General features: G+C 44.2%; 1 protein-coding gene across 3 annotated transcripts in view; it reads right to left on the reverse strand.

Moving 5' to 3' along the window:
- Positions 1–27,028, reverse strand: part of AK5 (adenylate kinase 5) — a 307,026-nt gene that overhangs the window by 25,101 nt on the left and 254,897 nt on the right. For all 3 annotated transcript variants that reach the window (XM_017877400.1, XM_017877401.1, XM_017877402.1), the window contains exons 11-13: positions 14,912–15,075; positions 11,082–11,198; positions 2,039–2,230 (exon numbers count right to left, since the gene is read on the reverse strand). In XM_017877400.1, the coding sequence (XP_017732889.1) occupies positions 2,039–2,230; positions 11,082–11,198; positions 14,912–15,075 (473 nt within the window). The remainder of the gene's footprint in view (positions 1–2,038; positions 2,231–11,081; positions 11,199–14,911; positions 15,076–27,028) is intronic.

Below are 27,028 nucleotides of genomic sequence, written 5' to 3' on the forward strand. Positions count from 1 at the left end.
TTTATTTTAAAAATGTGGCAGTCAGAGGTAATACAAAGCACAACAAATAAGTCTCATGTTGCACATCAAGTCCTATTAATAGGCAGTAGCTGCCTGGAGTGCTGTGTTGACAAACATTCTCAGGCCACATCTGTTTACTGAGAAACAGTGCTGGGATAAACTAGCAATGGCTGCCATGGATGCGGAAGTGGGGGGATGATGGCTCTCATGCCACATATTTGACACTCTGAGTTAAATGGAGAGGCATCTTTCAGACTTCTATACCCAGTGTTTCTTAGGATTCCGTAAAGTGGACCATTAACAGAGTTAGAAGATAAGAATTATCAATGGTTTCCCCCGAAGGAATCAGTAATGTATCTTCCTCAGAGACAAGTTTGTTATTTATTGACGATGTCTCCTACCCTGTGAACAGCAAGAGATCCCACACTCTCTTCTCTGGTTCGAGTCCTCAGGATTTGGTTCCTGGACAAAAGCTCACTCTGTCATCCTTATGGATTTGTTCCTGGATACTGTTCTAGCCTCTCAGTGGTCTCCTAGCCTTACCTTCTTGCATCCATTCTCTATAAGGATGATGGATTGAGCTTTCTAGATTGAAATCCTGATTATTCCTGCCCCTTTGGTAGTTCCCATCACTCACAGGACAATTATTTGCTCCCACATATGATCCATCTTCATCTAGTCCTTGCTTGCCTCTCCATCTCCATCTCTCAACCCTCTTTTCCTCGGCACTTTATGTCACAGCCTCGTGGAGTTACTTGGTTTTCCTGACCTTCTCCACTTGGGGCTTCTCTGGTGTGGCGTGCACCCCCACTTCAGAGACTCAGCCGAGTCCTCCTCAGGCCACCTTCCTGGATCCTTTCCTTTCCCCTTACACTGGAGGAAAGGGCCCTTGCCACACACTCTGTGCTTGCTTGGATCTTGTTGTGTGATCACATGTTTGTCTCTCTCTCCTAGTGAAACCCTAAGCTTTGCAAGGATTCGAGAATCTTATTTATTTGCATCCAAACCACTAGTGCAATTGATGGACTATGGGAGCCTGATACATAGTTATGGGATGAGTGGAAGGATGAGAACTGGGCAGTTTTCCCAAATTCATGAAATTGACGGTGACTCAGCAGAGAGCTCATGATCAGTAGGTAGATACACTCGTTTCCTCACACTATCTTCATTGTTTTACTCATTGTTCTACTCTCCTGGTCCCATATGCAGCCTCTTCTAAAAATGTTGGTTATCACAAGAAATTGAGGCAAAGGAGCCAAGAGCCAATTGTGAATGATGTAAAATTATAGAAATTCAAAGTGATTGAATCTTAGCTCTAGTGAATAATCTCATAGTCCAGAGTCAGTGGCAGAGCCTACATCTCATTCATGCCTGCCTCCCTCCCTCCCTCCCTTCTTTCCTTCCTCCCTCCCTCCCTCCCTTCTTTCCTTCCTCTCTCCCTCTCTCTCTTTTTTTGGGAAAAAGGAGTTGTTTTCAGCAACTATAAGGTCATCTGTGAAAATTACATGACCACCTTTTTATGGTCTATATGATGACAGATATTTAATTTTGATTGAAACAAAAGTGAAGAGTAAAGGATTCATATTTTGGTCCAAATTCTTGTTGTTGTTGTTGTTTTCTTTGAGACAGGGTCTTGCTCCATTGCCCAGGCTGGAGTGTAGTGGCACAATCTCAGCTCACTACAGCCTCCACCTCTAGGGCTCAAGCAATCCTCCTACCTCAGCCTCTTGAGTAGCTAGGATGACAGGCATGTGTACCATACCCAGCTGATTTTTTGCAGAGGCGGGGGGTCTCGCTATGTTGCTTAGGCTGGTCTTGAACTCCTGGGCTCAAGCAATACACCTGCCTTGACCTCCCACAGTGTTGGGATTACAGGCAAGAGCCACTGCGCTCGGCCTTTAGGCCCCAGTGCTGCAGCTGCACAGAGTTCTAATTCCCAGATCCCTTAACTAAAATGTTCTCAGCTTTTTCTCTTTTCATAAAAAAAAAAAAAAAAAAGTAAGCGGCTTATTTCAGAGGGGAAAGTGAAGCGACTTGCCTTGTGTAGCTGTGTTTTTGTCTCGTAGTAGGCGATCACAGGGATGGACGCTCGGTAGTAGGCTTCCAGGCGCTTGGCGATGGTCTTGGTGGTGTCGTCCGCAGGCAGGCTGCTCTGGCTCCTTTGGAGTAGGCGGTTGGTCATGGTGTCCGCCGAGCAGTCCATACAGATCACCAAGTGAGGGTCTCCAATCTGGAGAAGGGAGTGGAGCACAACACAGTCAGAAACCTCACCCTGCTGATGTTCTGGAAAGGCCCAGGGCCATGGTTTTTCCTTTCTTGGCCTTCTGGTTCCCCTCAAGGTCCCAGCATTATACTGTGGTGCAACTGGGACTGGACTCCATAGCTCCCTCTTCTAGGTCAGTTCCCTTCCACACGCTGCCTCAGAGCTGCCTCTCGCCCTCAGCTTTTACGTCACCTCACGTGATGCAGGGGCACATGTGCCACCCACTGCAGCCACTGTCTGTCTTCTGCACTGAGAAGAAAGGAGTATGTATGTGTGAGGGGGTGTTTCCTCTAATGTGAAGCCTTTGCTGACCACCTGAGGCAGAGCTAATCACTTCTCCTAGAAGCCACCATGATATCTTATAACAGCCACAGGTGGCATTCTGTGGCTGTGCCTGTACTGTGTCAGGTGAGTGGGGCATAATGCTTGAGCACACAGAGGCTGGAGTCAGGCTGCTTAGGGTCAAACCCTGGTGTCATGACTTGTCTCCAGTATGGGCTCCATCAATTTGTTATCTCGCTTTACTCGTAAGCTACTCTCCCACTGAGACACAGAAACACCTTGAATCTGACCTGTAATTGTTTTGACCAACAGACTATAGCAGAAACAATGTCCATGATTTTAGAGTCCAGGTCACAAGAAATTCTGCAGTTTCTGTCTGGTTTTGTGGAACACTCGCTGCAGCGGGGAGTCCGCTGCCACCTAAGACGTCCAACTATCCTGAGACTGCCAGTCTGAGAGGAAGGCCAAGTTAGCCATGTGGAGAGGCCATGTGGATGGAGATGCCCACCAGCCCTCAACTGTTTTAGACATCCCAGCCCTGGCTCCAGACATGGACCTCAGCCCCAGCCACTTTCTGAGTGCAATTGCATAAGGAACTCCAAGTGAGAACCAGCCCGCTGAGCCCCATAACCTCCAGAACCATGAGAGATAATAACAAATTGTTGTTTAAAGTTTGTATTTTATTTTATTTTGTAAGAGATGGGGTTTCGCTCGGATGCCCAGGCTGGAATGCAATGGCTATTCACAGGCATAATTATAGTGCACTATACAGTCTTGAACTCCTGGACTCAAGTAGTCCTCTTGCCTCAGCCTCTGGAGTAGCTGGGGCTACACACACATGCCACTGGGCCAGGCTTACATATTGTTCAACTGACTTCCTCATTAACTAGAAGTCTGACTCAACTTCTCTGCATCTGAGTTTTCTCATTCATACAATGAGGATGATCATAGGATTGCTGTGAGGATGAAATAAAATTAAATAAGGTAATATACGTATGCTCCTTGGCATACGGCAGACACTAATGATTCACTATTACGTTTATTTCCTCTATGAGGCTTAGGTTCCCCGTGTGCAGGGATTAAGAATTCTTCGCACCTAGTCCCAAGTCTTGCACACAGTAGGTGATGAAGAAATGTTTTAATGAATAAGTGATGGTGGTATGATCTGTGGTATGAGTCTCCCATCTCCATATCCTTCTCTTAAATGTTCTTTTGTCTCTGGAACATGCTTACTTTGCATCCTCCTCCAACCCTGCATCAAAGGAAACCATTACTCCCCGTGACCTTGCCATATTCGAGCTGTGAGTAAATGAAGGCTTGCCACCACTGTAGAAAGTGTGTGGGGTGGGATGAGAACAAAGTTCAGTCAAGAAGAGGATGTTTAGGCAACACGGAGAACTCACAACATCATGAGTTGCCAGACAGTGTTGGTCAAACATTTATCTACCTCCTCTGAGGGGTGTACTTTAAGGAACAGAGTGGAAACACTCTCCAAAATCTACAACAGTGCAATAAACTTCTGGAATAGGTCATGCGACTCTTCTGTCTGTATTAATTGGAAGGAAAAAAAAGAAGAGCATTTGTGCAGCAAGAAAGGCTGGGTGAGGGTTTAGAGAAAAAAATGACCATTGTTCACCAGCAGAGGGCGAGCTTGGGAGGCGGCTTAATGTTCTCTCTGAAACAACTTCGGGTTAGGGTTGCATGAGGCAGCCAGGCGATTTTTCCAATTGTGGGGTCATTTTCAGGCCACTCGTGGAGACAGGAAAGATAATTCAGGGACACAGGTACAAAGAGAGATTATGTGTCACTGAGAAGGAGACGGCAACAAATGACCTGTTAGACCAAAATAAGCACGGGGCAGAGAGGTAGCTTTTTCTTCCACACTGATGTGGAAAGTGTGGCCCCTGGACCAGTATCATGTCTTGGAAGCTTCACAACATCATAGTTTGATCAGCTACTCTGCCAAGCCATTTTCCTGTGCCAAAACTAGGGGTTTTGACCTACACTCTCTCTCCTGGAATCAGTACTCTCTTCCTATATAAAAAAGCTATTGATCAGTTATTCTATTTGGAAGTGACCTGAACCATTTGTTTTTAATACCTCAATTTTTTGAAATGTTTGAATGAGATACCATTTAATTTCTTTTTCAAAATGCTTTGCTATGCATCATTAGAAAGTCCCTTGGAGTAGCTGTCTGGCTCCCAGCTCTGCTCTGTTATCACCGGACTGTGGTTAGTCTTCAACATCAAGTCAGCAGGCGAGCAGAGGTGGCTGAATGGATCAGAGACTTCGGGGCATTGGCCTGCCCCCAACATCACCCCGTTGGCACCCTGGGGCTCTCCCACCAGTATTATTGGATTCTCCATGGCCTTTGATTTTCAGGGGACCTTAGTTAGAAAACAAGTGCCCTTGGAAGGGCTGCTGAGGCGCCATCAGCAACATTTCAGCAGCTGGCTAAGCTTCACTGTGCTAAGGGCTTTACAAACAGCCATCCCTTAAGCCCTCTGGCACCCTTGCTGGGAAGTACAATTATTCCCCACTTTAAGGATGAGGAAATGGAGACCCTCAGAGGTTAACCTTGCCAAGGTCACTAGGGACTAGTGAGTGACAGGCCTGAAGCAGATGCATGTAACCCCAAAGCCTGGTGACCTCACCCTGATGGAGAGAGCCAGTGCCTTCAGAATGAGGCTTGGGCAAGAAGCTGGGTGGGCCAAATGGAACTAGGAGAGGAGAGCAGGGCCATGGGAAAGGGAGCGAGTGGAGTGGGGTGCCCACTCACTTATTTTAGTTTTCAGAAGCCGCCTCTGCTGCCTCTTGGGATCTAATGGGACCACGCTCATCCTTGCATCCCTCAGGGCATGAGGGCAGCCCACCAGCACGAGGACATCAGCATCATGGGCTGTGATCATGGTTTTGCTTTGGTCATTCCAGCAAGCGGAGCGGGAGGAGAAGTTTGCCCTCCTGCCCTCTGACTCCACCTCCACCTTAGTTTTCTTCTGATTAAGTCAGAATGGGTGTTAGCCCGTGTTTACCAGTGGGCAGGAGCTCTCCATGCCATCCACGAACTCTCTTTGTTGAGAATAACAACTATCTTATTCTTGGTGTGTGCCTCAGTTTCCTCATTTAAAAATGAGGATAATAATAGTGTTTGACTCACAGGACTATTGTGAGGGTTAAATGAGTTTGTACATGTAAAACCCCTGATCCACTTCAAACACTACATAAATGGAGCTAATGTTATTTAAGGCGGGCTTGGCAACATAGTCATCTTTTGACCTGTAAAGTATCCCACTGGTCAGATTTAGGTCTAGAAAGAGTCAGTGGCCTCACTCAGGCTTTTAGCCTAAGTCACACGCTCCAGCATGTCTACCAGAGTCTCCCTACGCTGGCAGGAAAGGGCCCTGGCTGAAAAGAAAGTGGTGTGCCTACTTCTCATTTGCTGTCACCCTGAGGTATGTCCCCTTGGGGGAACCTCACTAGAGGAGGAATATCTGGGTCATTCCAGCATTCCTGAACACACAACCCTAACGATAGTAATACTACTCAATTGATATATACCTTCTCCCTCCACACCACCACGCAGCTCTAAGTTCTGCAGCGAACCAGGAATCAGAAGAAGAGAGCAGAACATCTCAAGTGGAAAATCCTATGTGGCCTCCAGGGCTGTCCACAATTCTAAACAACTCGAACACACCAACTGGACATTCCCTTGGCCAGACTCAAACTTTGTGCATGTGTGCATGTGTGTGTACGTGTTAAGAGCTCATTCTGAAGATTAGAATATACTTATAAACACAAACACTGGTTCTGTCAATGAAGTGTCTTGAGATGGTTGAGAGTAGTGAGGCCGAGGGATCACTGTGAAGCCATCATTCCCACCTCCACGAGAGTTACGTATGTACGCTGGCTAAAGGCAGAATTTCACCTAAGAGTCTTTTGGGAGGGAAAAGCCAAGAGCAAACCCATGCATTCTACTTCTATTAATATGACTTCTGTTAATATGACTTCCATTAATATGACTTCTGTTAATATGTGGTTAATTTGGCTGGTGTTGAGTATGAGATTGGCTTAATACTGGAAAGCATTTCGATTTCACACCAGGGAGTCAGGCTAAGCACAGAGCCCTTCTCAAGATGGTAAGAATCTATAAAATGGTTCACACCGGTAGTCCCAGCACTTTGGGAGGCCAAAGTGGGCAGATCACGAGGTCAGGAGTTCAAGACCAGCCTGACCAACATGATGAAATCCCATCTCTACTAAAAATACAAAAATTAGCTGAGCGTGGTGGTGGGCGCCTATAATCCCAGCTGCTGAGGCAGGAAAATCGCTTGAGGCCGGGAGGCAGAGGTTGCAGTGAGCTGAGATCACGCCGCTGCACTCCAGCCTGGGTAAGAGAGCAAGACTCCATCTCAAAAAAAAAAGAAAAAAAAATTGATAAAATGGGGTTACTAACACCTATTAAGTAGGACTTTAAAAATTAATCAAATGGCATGTGTAAAGCATTGAGTTCAGTTCCTGGCACACTGTAAGTACTCAAAAAATAATTATTATTCCTATGTTCTGTATGATTTTAACTATGCAAAAACGGGCAGAACAAAGATGGCAAGAATATACATCAAATATTAAAGGTATTATCACTGGATGGTTAGTTATTCTTTTTTTTGTGTGTATGGTTTCATATTATATTTTTATTTCTATAGTCAGAAAAAATACACGTTATTGAAAAAACTGTAAAGATTTATTGAACACCATATGTATAAATGTGTAAAGGCACTTGTCAAGGATCCCATCCAATCTTCCCAACAATCACTGAGGTACATATTTCCAATCAACATTTTGTAGAAGAGGAGATGGAGGTCTACAAAGTTAGCTGATTTGCTTACCAGCCAACGAGTTACAAAGCCAGGCTCCAAATACAGGCCTGTTCACACCAGAGTCACTATAAGCAGGGGTTCTCAGTGGGAGTGGGGAATGAGGATGGTGATCAGAAACTCTGACTCCTCTCTCATATTCCTTCTGCCCTGTTACACACATCTACATGCATACATGCACACATACATGTACATACACACAGCCCCTCCTCCAATAAATCATGCTGCAAACTGAAGGCATAGGTTGTAATTCAACAGGGACAAAACCAGCTTGGGGAATAGAAGATAGGAAGGTAACAGAGAAACCACACATAGACTTACCCTTAAGCTGTGGACATTAGTTTGCATTTGACTTTTAGCAAGGTCATATGCAGTGGCCAAGGAAATCGTCAAAGGACCTTGCATCTCGGACAACTCAGCTACAGGTATGCAAAAGTGTCAGCCTAACTAACTGAATTTTTAAAGGAACTGATGGTCCAATGCATTGGACACATCAATCTCGGTGACACAGAAAGGCTGGTGAGATTTTTGTGGGTTGGTTAAAACCTCTCCAGGCTTGAATGGACCTCAAACGTAGTTGCAGGCCTGATGCACAAATGGGAAATATATGCTTTCAACCAAGCTGACTACTTTGAATCTCTAGGGAAAATCAGATGTCTGCATTTGTCTTTGTCAAATTTCAAATGAATTTTTTGCCTATAATTTGGAGGGGAGCTACAAATGAAGGGCCCTGCAGGGCAGTAATGAGTCAACAGTAGCTCATTCTGTGTTTATAGCATCTTTGTTTATCTGGTCAGGTTTTATTATTATTATTATTTTTTGAGATGGAGTTTCACTCTGTCACCCAGGCTGAGGTACAGTGGTGCAATCTTGGCTCACTGCAACCTCTGCCTCCTGGGTTCAAGCAATACTCCTGCCTCAGCCTCCCGAGTAGCTGGGATTACAGGCATGTGCCACCATGCCCGGCTAATTTTGTATTTTTAGTAGAGACGGGGTTTCACCATGTTGGTCTGGCTGGTCTCGAACTCCTGACCTCAGGTGATCTGCCTGCCTTGGCCTCCCAAAGTGCTGGGATTACAGGAATGAGCCACCATGCCTGGCCATCTGGTCAGGTTTAAAGCAGGTGCTCATTCTGGAGGGCTGCATGTGTTGTCTTGCACACCTGCTTAATTGATACTAGAATCTTCCAAAGTTACTGTCCAGAGACAAATCAGTGTCACTTTTGGTCTCTGTAAGTTCCTCCCAGCAGTATGTAAGAAACTGTCTTTGTAGATGTCTAAAATCTCACTTAAGGGTTGTAGGCTCAGTAATGAAATAGGTCACCTGTGTGTTGTTTGAAAAGGCATCATGAATTTTAGCATTGGGTGTAAGTGTCCAGTCACCATGTTGATGACTTTCTTGTTCCTTAGTTCTAGTCAGGCGGCTTCTATGCCACATTCTAAAACCTGTCTGAACAGGGACCACAGTGGGAGAGGAAGGATTTTGCTTTACTTTAGGGAAGATCACATGGATCATTTGAATTCATACTTACCCCAAGGCCAGAGGACAGACCAATGGGCTGCATAGAGCTCTGAGCTCACCCCAACTGGGTTTAAAGCAAAGGAGGAAGTGGTGATGGAGCAGGAATTTTAGAAGTTTGTATGAGGTGTGATTAACAAATGAGTGATGCTAAACTAGATACTATTTTATAAACTTTTATAGCTTAGAAGACATTTATGTATGTTGTATGATCTGATGTTTACAAAACCTTTTAAATAGGCGTTAACAGGTATTATTATCTCCATAATATATGACAGAGGTGAAAACCTAGGTTTTCTGACTCCAGAGTACATAAGTGACATGCTTTAATTATTCCACCTTGGGAAGCTCCAGGGCTGTCATTGCTCAGAATGGTGTGGAACCCCATAGGCCTAAGTTCTGGGGTTTGCCTTCAGACTCAGTTTTAAAATTCCCCAAAGAAGAAGAAGGATTATAGTTTAAATTTTGTTGTTGACTGAGAGAGAGAGAGCCTTATTTATTTACTCTACATCTTTTCCTTGATCATTTGACGATTTCACAAGAATATTCTCTCAGAGCAATAAAAAAAAAAAAAAAAAAAAGACTTGGCCGGGCACGGTGGTTCATGCCTGTAATCCCAGCACTTTGGGAGGCCAAGGAGGGTGGATCACAAGGTCAAGAGATCGAGACCATCCTGGCTAACACGGTGAAACCATGTCTCTACTACAAATACAAAAAATTAGCAGGGTGTGGTGGCGGGCGCCTGTAGTCCCAGCTACTCGGGAGGCTGAGGCAGGAGAACAGCGTGAACCCAGGAGGCGGAGCTTGCAGTGAGCTGAGATCGCACCACGGACTCCAGCCTGGGCGACAGAGTGAGACTCCGTATCAAAAAAATTAAAAAAAAAAAAAAAAAAAGAAAAGACTTTTATTTCCATCACTTCCAAAAACGCACCGGACCTGTCCTGACTTTCCTGGAGGCTCTCTCAGAGCTCTTCCAATCTTAAGTTCAAGGGCAAGGTAAGTGGGAAAAGCCTGAACCTCAGTAAACACTGTTGATCCTGCAGCAGTTGTTACACATCTGCAATTGTATTTTAGTGTCATGTTTACACAACTGCCAGTCCTCATAGACAAGAAGCTTCTCAACAGTTGGACCACACCTTCCTCTCTTTGTATCCCCTCCAACCCCCAGCCCTGCACAGGCCTTGATTCTAAGGTGGTATAAGGAAAATATTCCTGTTCTTCAGTTACTTAGAATGTATCCCTAGGGACTTATCCACAGCCTAGACGTTGGCTAGAAGATCAGAATAAACAAAATCTAAAACAATCCATGAAAGGCTTAATATTGCTCAGATGTCGATATTACTCAAAATGATCTACAAATTTAATGTAATCCCTATCAAAATCCCAATGGGGTTTTGTTTTTTTTTTCCAGGAATAGAAACAGCATTCTAAAACCATATAGAATCTCAAGAGGCCCTCACTAGGAGAGGGTGGGCTGGGAGGCAGGATGGCGGGAGGATAGTGGGAGGGTGGTGTGTAGTTCTGATTCTGCCTGTCCAGCACCCATTCCCCCGTCTTCTTGTAAAGGCAGCCCTACTTTTCCTGGGGGTAATTTTCCTTCCCCGTGTGGTTCTGGTGTGGTGCCCTTGCCGCCTCCTCCCTTCCCATCCTTCCCTAGTCCTCCAGGCTGGGCCAGCCAGCATATTCCCTCCCCTTCCCTCTTGACCACAGTGATTGGCTCGGTGATGATGGGACTGTGACCAAATCCAGGATAAGGAAACATAACTCTGGGTCTTTTGCTGGACCCACTGGGAAACAGAAACACTTTTCTATGAGGCCACTTAGATGGTAGAAGGTAAGCCTTGATCAGGAAGAAAATGAGGCCAACACAAAGGAAAGAGAATTAGAGAGAGAGAGAGTCAGACAATTGATGAACACATTTGGATATCTGGAGTCAACTAAATCAAAACCACTGCTGGGTGTTTTAGTTACTTAAGTCAATAAATCTACACCTTTTTAAAAATTTCTAATTTGAGTCAAGTTTCTGCCCCTTGTAATGGAAAGTTTTCATTAATGTAATTGGGAAAGACATAGACTTTGAATTATCCCCCAACCTCAATGATGTACCCTATCTTTCTTCTGGAAGGATCCCCATAACAACCACTCACCCTGCGTCCAAACTCTTCCCCTTGCTTCACCTCCCGAGGATAGCCGTCAATCAGGAAGCCCCTGGTGTCCCCGAGGCTGGCCACCATGGCCTCCTTCAGGAGCTCCAGAACGATGCCCTGGAGCAAAGCGAGAGTGGTCAGGACCTGAGCTCCTTCACAGAACACTAGAAGTACCCCAAGTCTCCTTCAGTCATCCACTGAGGGAGGGAGGAAGGTTCAGATAAGGTGAACAGCAGACAGCGATTGACCATATTTCATTTCACTCTTCCACTCCACCCTATATTTTAATATCTATGAAATTGGCAGGTATTTATAATCAGTTCTGTATCATAGTTTAATTGTTAGTATTTTTTTCTTACTGGCATATTCTTACCAGTTATCTGTCTTAAAATATTGGCATCTTAGATTAGATAAGGTAGCTGTATTTTATATGGTATCACTCCATGAATTAGGCATAATGGCAATTTAAAACTAGACAAAAACACGGTATAAAAAGTATTTTACTCTGGGTGCGGTGGCTCATGCCTGTAATTCTAGCACTTTGAGAGGCCGAGGTGGTCAGATCACCTGAGGTCAGGAGTTCAAAACCAGCCTGACCACCATGGCAAAACCCCATCTCTACTAAAAATACAAAAAGTAGCCGGGCATCACCGTGGTGGGCGCCTGTAATCTCAGCAACTCGGGAGGCGAAGGCAGGAGAATCGCTTGAACTCGGGAGGCAGAAACTGCAGTGAGCCAAGATCGCGCCACTGCACTCCAGCCTGGGTGATAAGCGAGTCTATGTCTCAAAAAAAAAAAAAAAAAAAAGGTATTTTGCTGTTAACCTTTTTCCAGTAAATATTTAATAAAATTTGACATCTACTTAAAAGACTTTTGGTAGATGTAAAGTAGCATTTTCAAGCAAGATCACTTTCTTTGTTGAAAATTTGTATTTAACAAGTGCTTATGGTAAATGAAGTAGGAGAAATACACCAGAGTCTGGAAATCGGTAGAGGAAAAATGCAATCAGCTGCCAGTGGAGGAACTCCCTGCTTGTGGGATGTGTGCCTTCTGGCAGGGGCTTGGGGAATGCGGCCATTGCGAGTGTGGTCAGAATCTATCCCTAGATAATCATGAATGAAGTCCTCATGAAGTTTATATTCTAATGAAGAAGACAGACAATATTGATGAATATATAATGAAGAGTCAGCTACAGATAACTGATATGTACAAAATCAAAGCAGGACAAAGAGGTACAGAATGCTAGAGGTGTCACTTTCTATAGGGTGGTCAGGGAAGGCATCCGATAAAGTGTAACACTGAAGTGGAGATCTGGATGAAGTAAAGGAGCAAACTGTGTGACTGTATGAAGAGAGAGCATCAGGCTGCAGACAGAGCAAATGCAAAGGCCCTGAGGCAGGAACAGTCTGACGTGTGGGAGGAACAAGGAGGCTAGTGGTGGGTGGGAGTGAGCAAGGTGAGAGTGGTGGGAAATAACACTGGAGAGGGAGCTGGAGGCCAGAGCTGCAGGAAGGACTGTGGATTTCATCCTAAGTGCAGTGGGCAGCCATTGGAAGGTTTTGAGGAAGGGAATAACGCACTTTGGTAAATGCTTTAAAGAAATCATTCTGGCTGTGTCACAGGTGTTTGAATCAGAGAAACTCCATCTTGAATAAAGGCTGGATAAAATAAGGCTAAGACCTACTGGGCTGCATGTCCAGAAGGTTAAGGTGTTCTTTTTTTTTTTTTTTTTTTAGACCGAGTCTCACATTGTCGCCTGGGCTGGAGTGCAGAGGCATGATCTTGGTTCACTCTAACCTCCGCCTCCCAGGTTCAAGCGATTCTCCTGCCTCAGTCTTCCAAGTAGCTGGGATTATAGGTGCCCGCCACCACACCCAGCTAATTTTTTGCATTTTTAGTAGAGAGGGGTTTTCACCATGTTGGCCAGGCTGGTCTCGAACTTCTGACCTCGTGATTCACCTGCCTCGGCCTCCCAAAGTGCTGGGATTACAGGCATGAGCCACCGCGCCCAGCCAGGTTAAGCATTCTAAGTCACAGGATGAGATAGGAGGTCAGCACAAGATACAGGTCATAAAGACCTTGCTGATAAAAACAGGTGCAGTAGAGAAACTGGGGTAAACCCACCAAAAACAAGATGGCAACAAGAGTGACCTCTGTCGTCGCTCAGTGCTACAGCTCCTCCACCAGTGCCATGACAGTTTACAAAATGCCACAGCAATGTCAGGAAGCTTACGGGGCATGAATAATGCACCCCTTGTTTAGCATATCATCAAGAAATAATCTATAAAATGGGTAATCAGCAGCCTTCGGGGCTGCTCTGTCCATGCAGTAGCCATTCTTTTATTCCTCTACTTTCCTCTTTTTTTTTTGAGACGGAGTCTCGCTCTGTCGCCCAGGCTGGAGTGCAGTGACGCAAGCTCGGCTCACTGCAAGCTCTGCCTCCTGGGTTCAGGCCATTCTCCTGCCTCAGCCTCCTGAGTAGCTGGGACTACAGACGCCCGCCACCATGCCCGGCTAATTTTTTTGTATTTTTAGTAGAGACAGGGTTTCACTGTGTTAGCCAGGATGGTCTCGATCTCCTGACCTCGTGATCCGCCCGCCTCAGCCTCCCAAAGTGCTGGGATCACAGGCGCGAGCCACCGCGCTCGGCTCTACTTTCTTAATAAACTTCCTTTCACTTTACAACTCGCCCTGAATTCTTTCTTGCACAAGATCCAAGAACGGTCTCTTGGGGTCTGGATCGGGACCCCTTTCCGATAACAGCTGCTGTGGAAAGAGGAGACTGTAGGGAAAAGGGTGGGCTCCAGGAAGCCAGCTAAGTGGTAATTGTAATGGTCTGTTTTTCTTTCATGAGGACCCTTCTGGCTTCCAGGTGGGAAACTGGTTAGAGAGGAACCAGACAGCTCTATTGCTAACAGAGACTGTCTCATACAGCCCTCATTACAGAGCCTAGCGTGGGACCCCGTGTGACAGGGATGAATATTTCTTGATATCCCTACCATCCAGCTTCTCAGAGATGGATGGTGACTTAAGAAGAAAAAAGATAGAAAAGGGGATATTCTTTTTTTTGTTTGTTTGTTTGTTTTTTGTTTTTTTTTTTTTGAGACGGAGTCTCGCTCTGTCGCCCAGGCTGGAGTGCAGTGGCCGGATCTCAGCTCACTGCAAGCTCCGCCTCCCGGGTTTACACCATTCTCCTGCCTCAGCCTCCCGAGTAGCTGGGACTACAGGCGCCTGCCACCTCGCCCGGCTAGTTTTTTGTATTTTTTAGTAGAGACGGGGTTTCACCGTGTTAGCCAGGATGGTCTCGATCTCCTGACCTCGTGATCCACCCGTCTCGGCTTCCCAAAGTGCTGAGATTACAGGCTTGAGCCACCGCGCCCGGCCAGAAAAGGGGATATTCTTAAATTATACAAGAAGATAGCAAATTTCAAGATAATGCCATCATACCTCCCAGGACTAGACCAAAGCATTATTTTATATTTTCTGGGGGTTTCTAATTCTGGGCTCTGCTGCACCACACTCACTTCTATTTTGAAACTTCTCCAATTCTAAAGTGGGATCAATTTGGGGGGAAAATGTGAAATTAGGCCAACATTCGGGGTCTGGTAGACAAACAAGATGGAAGGAGCCTGGGCCAGCTCGACCTGGTTGGGCAGAAGGGCTGTCTGCTGTAGACCTGCCTGCATGTGGATTGCTGCAAAGGAGGGAAATAAAATACAGCTATTGTTTCTTTGGGTTTCTTAGTTCCAGCAGCTCAGATTCCTTACAAAAACCCCAAAGATCTCCCCAGACAGGAAGGGCAGTAGTGTCGGGCAGGCCATGTTGCTTACTGAGGGCACCAGGTCTCCACGTTCCATAATGTCTCTGATCAATTTGCTTCTTTCAGATTCTGATGCCAGTTCCTTACGCAGGAGCTCGCCAGTTGAGAGATGTGTAAATCCATATTTTTCCACCAGCTTTTCACACTGTGTGCCTTTGCCAGAGCCAGGACCACCTTGAAAAGAAGTCATGTGTCAGACATGCATTCCAAGTCTGGTGCCTCATTTTTAATGGTAGTCACCATGGTGAGCAAGCCTCAGTGTTCCAGTCACCAAGCATGTATTGGGAGCTTCGGATTTGCTATACCAGGAGCTGTGCTGAGAGTGGTGGATGCAAGTGGAGAATGGGATACAGCCCTTACCTTTAAAGAGCTTAGACTATCCATGAAGCAGAAGGGGGCAGGTGTTACAGAAAAACAAACAGTTACTTTTCATAGACCACTTGTAACTCATGGTCATGGGCAGTTAGTGAAGAGGAGTGCAACCTACTCTGGGGGCACAGAGGAGGGGCACTTGGCTCCGTTTTGGTAGAGATGCAAAGTCAGAGAAGTTTCCTTGGAGAACTGAACCTGCTCATGTGCAAAGCACTGGCCACAATTCCTGATAGTGAATGCTCAACAAATGCTAGCTTTTAATTTAAGAAAATAAGTGTTTTTATTTTCAGCAATCTCAAACTTACAAAAGAGTTGTGAGAACAAAGAACTTTCAGAAACATTCGGGAATAAGTTGCTAATTGGATGCCTCTTTACTCCAGAACCTTTTAGTGTCATTTCCCACAAACAAGGAAACAAGCACCTCCTCCTTCATAATGATATCCTTGGACCCCTCCAAATTTCAATTGAATTGTCCCAATTGACTCCATAATGTCCTCTGAAGTCAATGGGTCAAGTTCAGGATCACACATTGCCTTTAGTTGTCATGTCCTTCTGCTCTCCTTCAGTATGGAACAGTTTCTGTGGGTTCCTTGACACATTTGATGATTATGAATAGTTATTTTGTAGAATGTCCCTCAATATGTTTTCTTTCTTATTTTTTCCCTAGCTATGATCAATTCTGAGTATCTACCATGTCCCTTTCATGAATAGTATGTCTTTGACTCTTTCCCTTGCCCTCTAAGTTCAATCAGTTAAGTCACAGGATTTTACATCTGAAAATAATAATAATAGCTAACCTTTGTCAAGTGCTCATTGTACCAGCCACTATTCTAAACATTTTAGGTATTACGTATGAGGTTATATAAAATAAACTTAAGAGGCATGCACTGTTATTATTCCCATTTTACAGATGAGGAAGCAGAGGCACAGAGAAGTTAACTCCATTGGGTAAGCTGCACTGCTAGTGAGTAGCAAGCCTAGGACTTGAGGCCTGAGCTCTGACTCTCAGAGGTGTTCCCTTCTCTCCTCCCCACTGTGGCCACATTGACCTTGCCACACTTCAGGTCCTCATCCTGTCTGCCTGGCATATGGAGATAACTCCATCTCCGCATGTCAGAATGGGAGGGGCTTTGGAGCCCCAAAGATTTGCTAGCAGGATGATGTGCCTGGAAAGCAGGGCACTCCCACCTCCATAGTACTCATTGGCCTCCTATGCCCCCAGAGTAAAATTCAAATTCCCTACAGCAGCATCCCAGCTCTCCAGAATCTAGTCCTACTTTACCTCTCCAGCATCTTTCCCCCCATTTCTTCTTCCTTTTTTTTTTTTTTTTTGTTTGAGATGGAGTCTTGCTCTATCACCCAGGCTGGAGTGCAGTGGTGCAATGTCACCTCACTGCAACCTCCACCCCCCAGGTTCAAGTGATTCTCCTGCCTCAGCCTCCCAATTAGCTGGGATTACAGGTGCATGCCACCATGCCTGGCAAATTTTTGTATTTTTTGATACAGACAGGGTTTCACCACATTGGCCAGGCTGGTCTCGAACTCCTGGCCTCAAGTGATCCACCCGCCTCAGCCTCCTAAAGTACTGGGATTACAGGCATGAGCCACTGCGCCGGATCCCTCTCCCCCATTTCTTACCCTCCTCCAGCACTGTCATGTCCAACTAACACAGTTCTTGGACTAACACAGTTCTTTCAATGCTTTCCATGTGTCTGGAAAGTAGGGCACTCCCACCTCCATAGCATTCAGTGGCCTCCTATGCCCATACAGACTTTTCCAGGATACCATGCTTTTGTTCTTCTTGGTCCTCAGCTTGAAAGGCCCTTCCTTCCTTCTCTTCTCTTTGTTTTCTCCCCCAGCTTTATTGAGGTATCATTGATAAAACTATAAATTTAAGGTGTACAATGTGACGATTCGATATACATATATATTGTGAAATGATTACCACAATCAAGTTAATAAACCTGCATCTCATATAGTTAACCTTTTTTTTTTTGTGCTAAAGACATTTCACATCTATTCTCTTAGCTAATTTCAAGTATATAATACAGTGTTGTTAACTGTAGCCATCATGCTATACATGAGGTCTCCAGAACCACTTCTCCTCACTTCCCCAGCCCCTGGCAACCACCATTCTTACTATCTGCTTCTATGAATTTGACTTTTTAAGATTCCACGTACATGTGAGATCATGCAGTATTTGTCTTTCTGTGCCTGGCTTATTTCACTTAGCATTAATGTCTTCCAATATGTTGTCACCAATGGCAGCATTTCTGTCTTTTATGGCTGAATAATATTCTATATTCCAGCACATTTTCTTTACTCATTCATCTTGTCTTTCTTTCTTTCTTTTTTTTTTCTTTGAAATAGGGTCTTGCTCTGTCCCCAGGCTGGAGTGCAGTGGCACAATCACAGCTCACTGCATCCTTGAACTCAAAACTCCTGGGCTGAAGCAATCTTCTTGCCTTAGCCTCTTGAGTAGCTGGGACTACAAGTACACACCACCACACCCAGCTAATTTTTAAATTTTTTGTAGAAACAGAGTCTCTTGCTATGTTGCCCAGGCTGGTCTTGAACTCCAGGCCTCAAGCGATCCTCTCACCTCAGCCTGTCAAATTTCTGGGATTACAGGCCTGAGCCACTGTGCCTGGCCACATTCATCCTTTTTTCTAATGATCAAGGTCTTCCTCAGCCCTTAGGCCCAGATCACATGCTTCCCCCTTCTGGCAGGAGCCAGACCTCTCATCCTCAACTCTGTTGGAGCCAATGCTGTAAACAGCGCCGTGTAATCCCTGCCTGCCTCACTCTTGGGCTGCAGCTCCCTCACTGGTCGCCGGCCCTGCAGGCTTCTCTGGGTGCCCTGAGCACATTACACAGCACCTTGCACATCGTAAGTTCGCCATAAATGCCTGACAATTGAAATTTTAGTATGGTAATGAGGATTTACAACTCATTTTGCAATTTTCCTGGTTTGCCTTTTTTCATACTTAAAGCTCCTTTCTTTGTGCAGTTTGCAACTTCCCTCTTAAGGGACATTAGTTGTTGATCCTTTTTAATAGAACGGCCCCTCGTTTCCCCTTCTTTGCTTTGCCAGAAAATCCAGGAAAGATCTGAGTTTTCTATCTTCTGCTCATCTATACAGCTGCTCTAAGCCAAATGGGGAGGAAGTCAGACCCCTTATAGTATTGTCAGGGATAGGCCGGATGTAACAGGAAAACAGCAATCATAGAGGCTCCCCAAAATAATGCAGACCACTTAAAGAAGCAGCCAACTGCCAGCTAATGCTATGTTTACTGTAAGCACTATGCCTCCTGTCTCTCGGTATAATGGGAATGGAGAGTGTGGGAACAAGGAGGCCACTCCGGAGAAGAAGTGCTTCCAGGTAAATGACTAAGGGGTGAAGTGGCTGAGCTCCTGCAAAGGCCATCATGGTTTCTGCGGCTGGATTTACCTGGAAATGCTTTTCCTGGGATGGCTGGGAGCCCTCCATGTGGAAAAGGTATTTTCAGACTTGGCTTACAAGGCAAAAATGCCATGTTCCAATTATTTTCTTCCTTCAGCATCCTGCTAATATGACTATTACAGTTTTTGTTCCTCTAAAATGTTATTTAATAAATGTCGACACAAAGGCAATTAAAAATCTTCAGCTCAAATTAACAACAGCTGTGTGTTGAACAGCAGCCGCTGCCCCAGTTAGAAACTTTCGTGGGAGCAACAGCTGCAAATTTTTAGCATTCTTTGGCCAAATGGCGCAGGCACTGTGGAATTTTAAGTAATCTACACAATAGCTTGATTCTTCCCTTGGCTCCAAACTGAAGAACAAAGTGATTTTATCACTGCAGTGAAAGCACAAAAATTGCTGGTAGAAACATAAATTTTCATATACTGCCACTGACATATCTTTGAGGTCTTAACTGATGACTTTTAAATAAAAAACAATGGGGCCTTGATATCCCTCCAGGATAATTTGTTACACAGCAAAAGATATTTTGAGGAACCACATCTCAGAATGAGTGGGCTGTGTCCTCTGGTGGCAAGATGACTGATGAGAGGCAGGAGCTGTCACATTTACTATCATCTCACTAATTTTTAGTGTATCATTACCCAAGGCTGGGACCCCTGAACAAGCCCATACACCATACCACATGATGTGATTCACAAAGAGGTGTGGAATATGAGATTCTATTTTGAAGATGTCTGTAAATACCTCACAAAAAGGTGGAAAATGTAAAAAGCGTTCCCTGTGAGGCCAAAGGTGCTATATTGTGAAAAGTGCAGGTACTGTGAGCGTCCACTTCCCATCTCAGTAAGTCATGTCCCTACAGGTCTCGACAGCATTGCCATAGAAGGAAGGGAGGGGAGACGACTGCATGGGAATTGCCAGCCTAGGGAGTCTAAGTCTGCCTTCTCTTCGGTACCTGATGTTCTTTGAGAGGTAGAACTGAAACCACCTGCATCACCTCAGCATGCCCACGTGGGTCACCTCTTCCAGTTTGCTTTGTATTGACAGGAGCAATCCTCTCTTGTGAGATAGCGCCTGGATTCATTAGCTAGGCTCCTTAAGATAAGGACCAGCCTCCGCCTCCCAGGTTCAAGCAATTCTCCTGCCTCAGCCTCCTGAGTAGCTGGGACTACAGGCGAGTGCCACCACTACTGGCTAATTTTTGTATTTTTAGTAGAGGCAGGGTTTCACCTTGTTGACCAGGTTGGTCTCGAACTCCTGACCTCAAGTGATCCACCCACCTTGGCCCCCCAAAGTGCTGGGATTACAGGCATGAGCCACCGGGCCCAGCCTAAAATGACCTTTGTTGACATTTTATTGCATCTTACTAACTCCAGGATGTTACCTGGAATTAAGCATGAAGCTTAATTGATACAGCTCCTTTTAAAGAAACATCTGTTGGACAGCTAGTGTGGGTTTCACACTGCTAAGCATTAGAAATGAAAAGACCCAGAACTGGGTCTTTTCCATCAGAGAGGTCACAGTCTAGTGGGGAGGACGGGCAGGTGAACCATCATCACAGCAGTGTGATAGGTTCTATGAGTGGGGCCTGTAAACACCATCACAGAAGCACTGGCTGGGACTCCATAGGAAGGGGAAGGGTAATTAATCACCTTTGCCAGCACAAGGGAAGTGTGGGAAAGATGGCATAAGGCTGAGCCTGGTGTCTTCAGTAATGGAAGCTGGAGCATGAAAGGGCTCTGCCTCTGCACAGGGGTGGAAGTGGAGGAGTATGAAGTATTATGAAGGGCACAGGACGGGTGATCTGACAATCAACACTGGTTCTGCCACTTACTAGTCACGTGGTTACAGAGCAATCTTTTAATTTCTCTGAATCTTAGTTTCTTCATCTGTAAAATGGGGGGGAAATAATCACCAACTTTCTGCCTCATTCCACTTGAGGCTCTACCTCCTCATCTCCCATACCCGACTAGTTGCCAAGCTTTGTCAAGTCTACATTTGAATAGTCTATGAAATTTGTCCCCTGTTCTCCCAAATGTCAATGAAAATTTTCCTGTTAACATCTCTCTGTTAAAATATTGGTGCTTGGTAAAAGCTATTTACAATGAAGGGGGGTTATACACCTCCATAGCTCTTTCTGAGTTACACTGTCTGGCACATCAAGGTTTAAATTAAACATAATCCAAAGTCAGTAATGAATCTGGGGACTAGCCATTACTTCCAGACTTCCAGACCACTTGCAGGTACTTAAGATATATCCGTGTGTGCACGATCTCTCTCTCTCTGTGTCACACACACGTGTATATATGTGACAGTGTATGTGAAGATACACGTATCTAGTTTAGAAAACTCAATGTTTATTTTCTCTAAGTTTCAAAGCAGAGAGAACAGTATTCTCTGGGTTTAATTGCTATCAGCAAAGCTTTCCAGGCTTCAATTCCTATTCCAGCCCAGTCTGAGAGATCTTTAAGCCTCCTCAGTACCAATGACCTTCCTCACTAACCCAATTTCAGCCCCCCGCGGCTCTGGCTGAACCTCAGCGTTCGTTATTTGGATGTATTCTCCCACTCTGATAACATCTTTCTCTCCCTTTCGCTTTTCCCTTGACCTCACTTCTTCTCAACTTGTTCCTTGCCATCGTTATGACCATACTGGGTTGGCCCATTCCCTTTGGGCTCCACTTACCTCCCTAGCTAGCTAGATGCCAGGCTCTTTCTAGCAACTTTGAATCCTTTGCCCCACTTCAGTTCTATGGAACCTGCTGTGTCACCATCAGCCTGCTCTCCCTGCCCAGCCCACCATAGGCTTTATTTGCATCTACTCTGGGCTGCTAAGAGTTCCCTTGAGAAAGTCCGAAAACTGAACCAAATGAGTCATGCTATCTAACTTCATAATAGTTTTTAGTGCTTCTTGGCAAATATCCTTCTTTTTTCCTGGTATCAAGCTGGACATTAATTGGACGTCCATGAGTGGATGCTAATACTTCCCACTGTCCTTCAAACACATCCTCATTTCTCTCTTCTTCACATGTTTAACCCTCTTACTCAATAAGATGAAGACTGTCTCATTTCCTCAGCATTTTCAGAACATTGATGTCTTCGTCCTTTGCCCTCTATCCTTCTTTCTCCTGTTTGGAAAACTTCATGCCATTTAGCTTAAGGCTCATTTATCTGCCTTGGCTCCTGTAAAATATATACATATATTACAGATGACTTCATACCCTCTTTTTTTGTCCATATGAAATTTATTTCTCTTGGTTGGCAGCTTCTTTTCTGTATAATATCATGCTCAGTTTTCCCCAGTCCACACAATAAGGATCAGAATTATTATCTGTAAAATGAAGCAGTTCCTATTGGTGATGGTTAGAAATCCTTTTAGCTTCTTCCTAGTAAAATTCCATAATCTTACAAAGGTTGGACACAGCTTTTTTTTATATTGTGGTACTATTTTAATAGCTATTATGGTACTATACATATGATTTCTCTGCTTTGGCTCCTGTAAAATATAAATTTGAATATATACAAAATACAAATATATATAATATAAATATATACATTATATTTTATAGGAGCCAAAGCAGAGAAATTATATACATATAAAACATATTAATAGATAGACAAAGCATATGTATGTATGGATACATGTATCTAGTTTATATGGATATATATTATTTACTTAACATTTTGTCTTCCTTATTAGGTTCTATGATATCTGAGTGTGGAATCTGGGTCTGCTTTGCTCGCCATGGTGCCCAAATACAGTGCCTGAAATATAATAGACACTTCATAATAGCAGCTGAAAGACTAAAAAATTTAATGATAAATGGATCCTCTTCTGCCTGCTCCAAAAACCTGATGCTCTCTTTTTTGTCCATATGAAATATATTTCTCTTGGTTGGCATCTTTTCTTCTGTATAACATCATGTTTGATTCTTCCCCAGTCCAAATGAAAATATTTCTACCATTGCGTGTGTCCTCTGAGTTATCTTTATATTCTTTTTTTTTGTGTTAGCAGCGGAAAACTGCCTGTTTCCATTTCCTCTTCATTTATTGACTCCCTATCCTCTTGGAAACTATCTCCTATCTCATCACACTCTGAAATTGCTCTTTTACAGTTCAACAGCGATTGCATATTTGTCATATTACTTGTTGGCTTGCTTCTAGTCTTTGATACCTTTGACTCTGTAACACCAACGACCAACATCTAAAAATTCTCTCTTTCTCTGGCTTCTAGCACACACAGTTTGCTCACGTTTTCTTCCTTTCTTTGCCAGGCCGAAGCTTGCGGAGGGCAGAAACCACTTCACTTAGGCTGGCATCCCCACAGAACCTGGCCCAGTGTCACAGACAATTGTTAATGACAGCCAGTGTCCAGGAGCCTATGGCCCTACGAAAGTGACAACTCTGCTCCTTTCACATAAGAGGATCACGGGACCCAAGGGCTTGAGTTCCAGGTTCACACCTCAGACCATTCTCCATCTGGTTAGATGACTTTGATCAAGTCACATACCTGCTTTGAGCTTCAACCTCTTCAGTTAGAAAATGGGGGTGGTCACAATGCCTGTTGGTTGTGAGGGCAAAATAATGCATGTGAATCTCTTGGATCGGTAGCTGGCAAAGTGAAACGCATAATAAGCATCATAATTATTATCTGCAAAATGTGGCAGCTACTGTTGGTGATGTTTAAAAGTCTTTCTAACTCTTTCTAACTTATTCCCACTAAAATTCCATGAGCTTACAAAGGTTGGACAAAGCAGTTTTATATCCTGGTACTGTTTTAACACCTTTAAAGGCGCATAGTCTTCCCAGTTACAGCTAGTGAGAGGATCAAATATCTTTTGCAAATCAAACTATCTTATTTCTAATCTCCATATTTTAGAAATCTATCATATTTCTGACTGTTGAAATATTTCTTTCTCCCTAAATGAAAATAGGTCCTTATGTTGGGTTGAGGTTTTTGTGAACGAATGACTCTTTTCTGAGAAAAACTATTATGCCATCAGATCATGAACTGACTGTGCCCTAGGAATGATCCTCAACCAGTCTGGGCCTATGAGTCACTTGAAACCTTCTCCATCTGGGAAGAACTGCATCACTGTGCCGAGCTTCAGCAGGCTGTTGCTGGGAACTGACACTCTTGGACCGAAAACAATTGAGATAAATAGATCTTTATCCTCAAAGACAACATCTTTATTAGTTCTGAAATGCACTGACTGCTTCAGGTTATTTGGTGAATATGTGGAAATATGCCAGGGTCAGCTGAAGGTTATATGGAAAAACTTTAAATGGGACTGGGAATGTCTTGATGGTAGAAACCGTGCCTTATTTATCAGTGCCTGTGTATAGTATATCAACAAAGGCAACCCTGTACATAACAAGAAAGTCAATTAGGGGACCTTTGTTCTTGACCACTCCTCCTTTGAACTAGCCGAGTGATTCTGGGAGAGTCACTTTGCCTCTCTGGGTGCTGGCTTCTCTGTTTGTAAAGAGAAGAGGCTGAATTAAATGAGTGGCTTCCTGTGTTAGATTGTATTACTTCCTTAAATATTCCAGCTTTCCTTCCATAGTGCTTCTCCCTGTGCCTGTGGAAGGGTGACTCTTCCCCACTTTCTTTCTTTTCTTTCTTTTTCCTTTTCTTTTTGAGATGGAGTCTTGCTCTGTCGCCCAAGCTGGAGTGCAATGGCGCGATCTTGGCTCACTCCAACCTCTGCCACCAGGGTTCAAGCGATTCTCCTGCCTCAGCCTCCGGAGTAGCTGGGATTACAGGCACCCACCACCACGCCTGGCTATTTTCTGTATTTTCAGTAGAGACGGGGTTTTGCCATGTTGGCCAGGCTGGTCTTGAACTCCTGACTCAGGTGATCCGCCCACCTCAGCCTTCAAAGTGCTGGGATTACAGGTGAGAGCCACCATGCCCAGCCTGCCCCAAACTTCTTGAAGTTAAGGGTTCCAGGGGACTTGCTTTGGTCAATGAAATGTGGGCAGAGGCGGATGTGTACTGGTTTTAAGCAGGTTTTTACACCCAGCACATGGTGTGCCAGGTCTTTTCCCTTTGCCATGAGACTGGTAATGTTTCAGCTAATAAGGGCTCCATCAGCATGGTTACCAGAGTGAAGCTGGGGAGTTGTTTGGAAAAATTCCTGAATTAGCAGATCTGTACATCTCTGGGCTGAGGCTTGGGAACTTAAGGGTTTTAGAAAATTCCCCAGGGAAAGTGTACAGACATCTTCAATTTACTTTGAAGTGTACAAGAAAAAGAGATGTATTGATGGATGAATAGAGGGACAGATATGTAACAAGACAAGATATACAGGAGCACTCCTTATCTGAAATGCTTGGGATCAGAAGTGTTTTATATTTTAATTTTTTTTGATTTTGGGATATTTGCATTATACTTACTAGTTGAGCATCCCAAATCCTAAAATTCAAAATCCCAAATGCTCCAAAGAGCATTTTCTTTGAGCATCGCATTGGCATGCAAAAAGATGAGGATTTTGGAACATTTTGGATTTTGGATTTTTGGATTAGGGATACTCAACTTGTAGTAAGATGTTAACTGAAGACTCTAGGTGGTGGGTATACAAGTGTTCACTGTAATAGTCTTTCAGCTTTGCTGTATGTTTGAAATATTTTCATAATAAAAAAGGATAATTCCCCAGTGATTCTGATGATTAGCCTGATTTGGAACTTCTAGATTAGATAACCTAAGGAAGGCAATTCGCTGTGAGCTCCCCAGTGTCACTGCAGGAAGCCTTTGATGATTTTCTTTTATATTTACAATGTAATAATGCTAGATGATGGTTTTCTATCATGAATGAACAATTATTATGATGGTTAATAAAAATCCTTATTGCCTTATCAAAATCAGGGCCATACCTCTCGCAGACGAAGGGAATTTTTGGTTTTCTTAGCATAAAGCTGGAGAGAATAGTAGGGGAACTGTGGCCTATTTTGCACCAGTGGTGTAGTTGAGAGACCAAATATGTTTGAGAAGTCATTGGAGACTATTCAGATAAAAGTCACAATACTTTTGGCTTGATATTTTATCTAATAAATATCTGTTTTATATGTTCTATTTGTAATTATTTAATTCTTACAACAGCTATTTGAAGAAGGTGCTGTTTGTAATCCTATCACAGATGAAGAAACCATGCCAAGGGCCAGCTGTACCCTGGTACCACTAAACTCTACAGCCTCTCATATGTGGGGCCCTTCTGACCTGTCTTTCTGGAAATCAGACAGACTTCCTTTGGGAAATGCACTGCACAGCCTGCAGTTGACTGGAATGGTCACTGGGAGCTGGGCTTTCATCATGGCCCCATCAGCTGGCCAGATGAAATACAGGACACCCAGTCAAATCCTGCATGAGACTTATACTAAACACCATGTCATTGTTTATCTACAATTCAAATCTAACTATGGCTCTTATATTTTTATTTGTTAAATCTGGCAACCCTATCAGGCCCCATCACTTATTCACTTTTTTTTTTTTTTTTTTTTTTTTTTTTTTTGAGACAGAGTCTCACTCCCTTACTTAGGCTGGAGTGCAGTGGCGTGATCTTGGCTCGCTGCAGCCTTTGCCTTCTGGGTTCAAGCGATTCTCCTGACTTAGCCTCCAGAATAGCTGGGATTACAGGCTGTGCCACCATGCCCACCTAATTTTTGTATTTTTAGTAGGGATGGGGATTCACCATCTTGGCCAGGCTGGTCTCAAACTCCTGGCCTCAAGTGATCTGCCCACCTCGGCCTCCCAGAGTGCTAGGATTACAGGCGTGAGCCACTGTGCCTGGCCCACTTATTAACTATAAATAGTAGACTTTAGGGATGTGATTTCATTTATGTCCTAATTAACACTCTTTGATTTTACGATTCATTCAGCCAACATCCACCACAGCCACAGCGAGATGTGAAATCCCTCATTAATCAAGACTCTGAAACCAAATGCCAAGACTCCAGCTTTTACGTGGACAGAAAATGAGGAAGGTTCAGGTCTCAGGTGACAGGAAAGGGCAGACACCTTTCCTGGTGCCTATTGGTGGTGGTTCTGAAATGTTTTTACCCCATGAAGCTGGTGAGCTCCTATAGCTCACAGTACCCTAACCCCACAGAGACAGAGACAAGATTTGTAAACTGCTCATAAGAAAACACCATAAAATCACTTGTCCTTTCAGCTGAATACGAATCTACAGAAAAATTAAAAAACCACAAAAAAATGAAAAAGCCAACTAAACAACCAACCAACCAACCAACCAACCAACCAACCAAACACCGATCCTTTGTTTCTTCACCCAGA

The sequence above is a fragment of the Rhinopithecus bieti genome, unplaced genomic scaffold (assembly GCF_001698545.2).
Source record: "Rhinopithecus bieti isolate Rb0 unplaced genomic scaffold, ASM169854v2 scaffold_10654, whole genome shotgun sequence".
In the NCBI taxonomy this organism is placed as follows: Eukaryota; Metazoa; Chordata; class Mammalia; order Primates; family Cercopithecidae; genus Rhinopithecus; species Rhinopithecus bieti.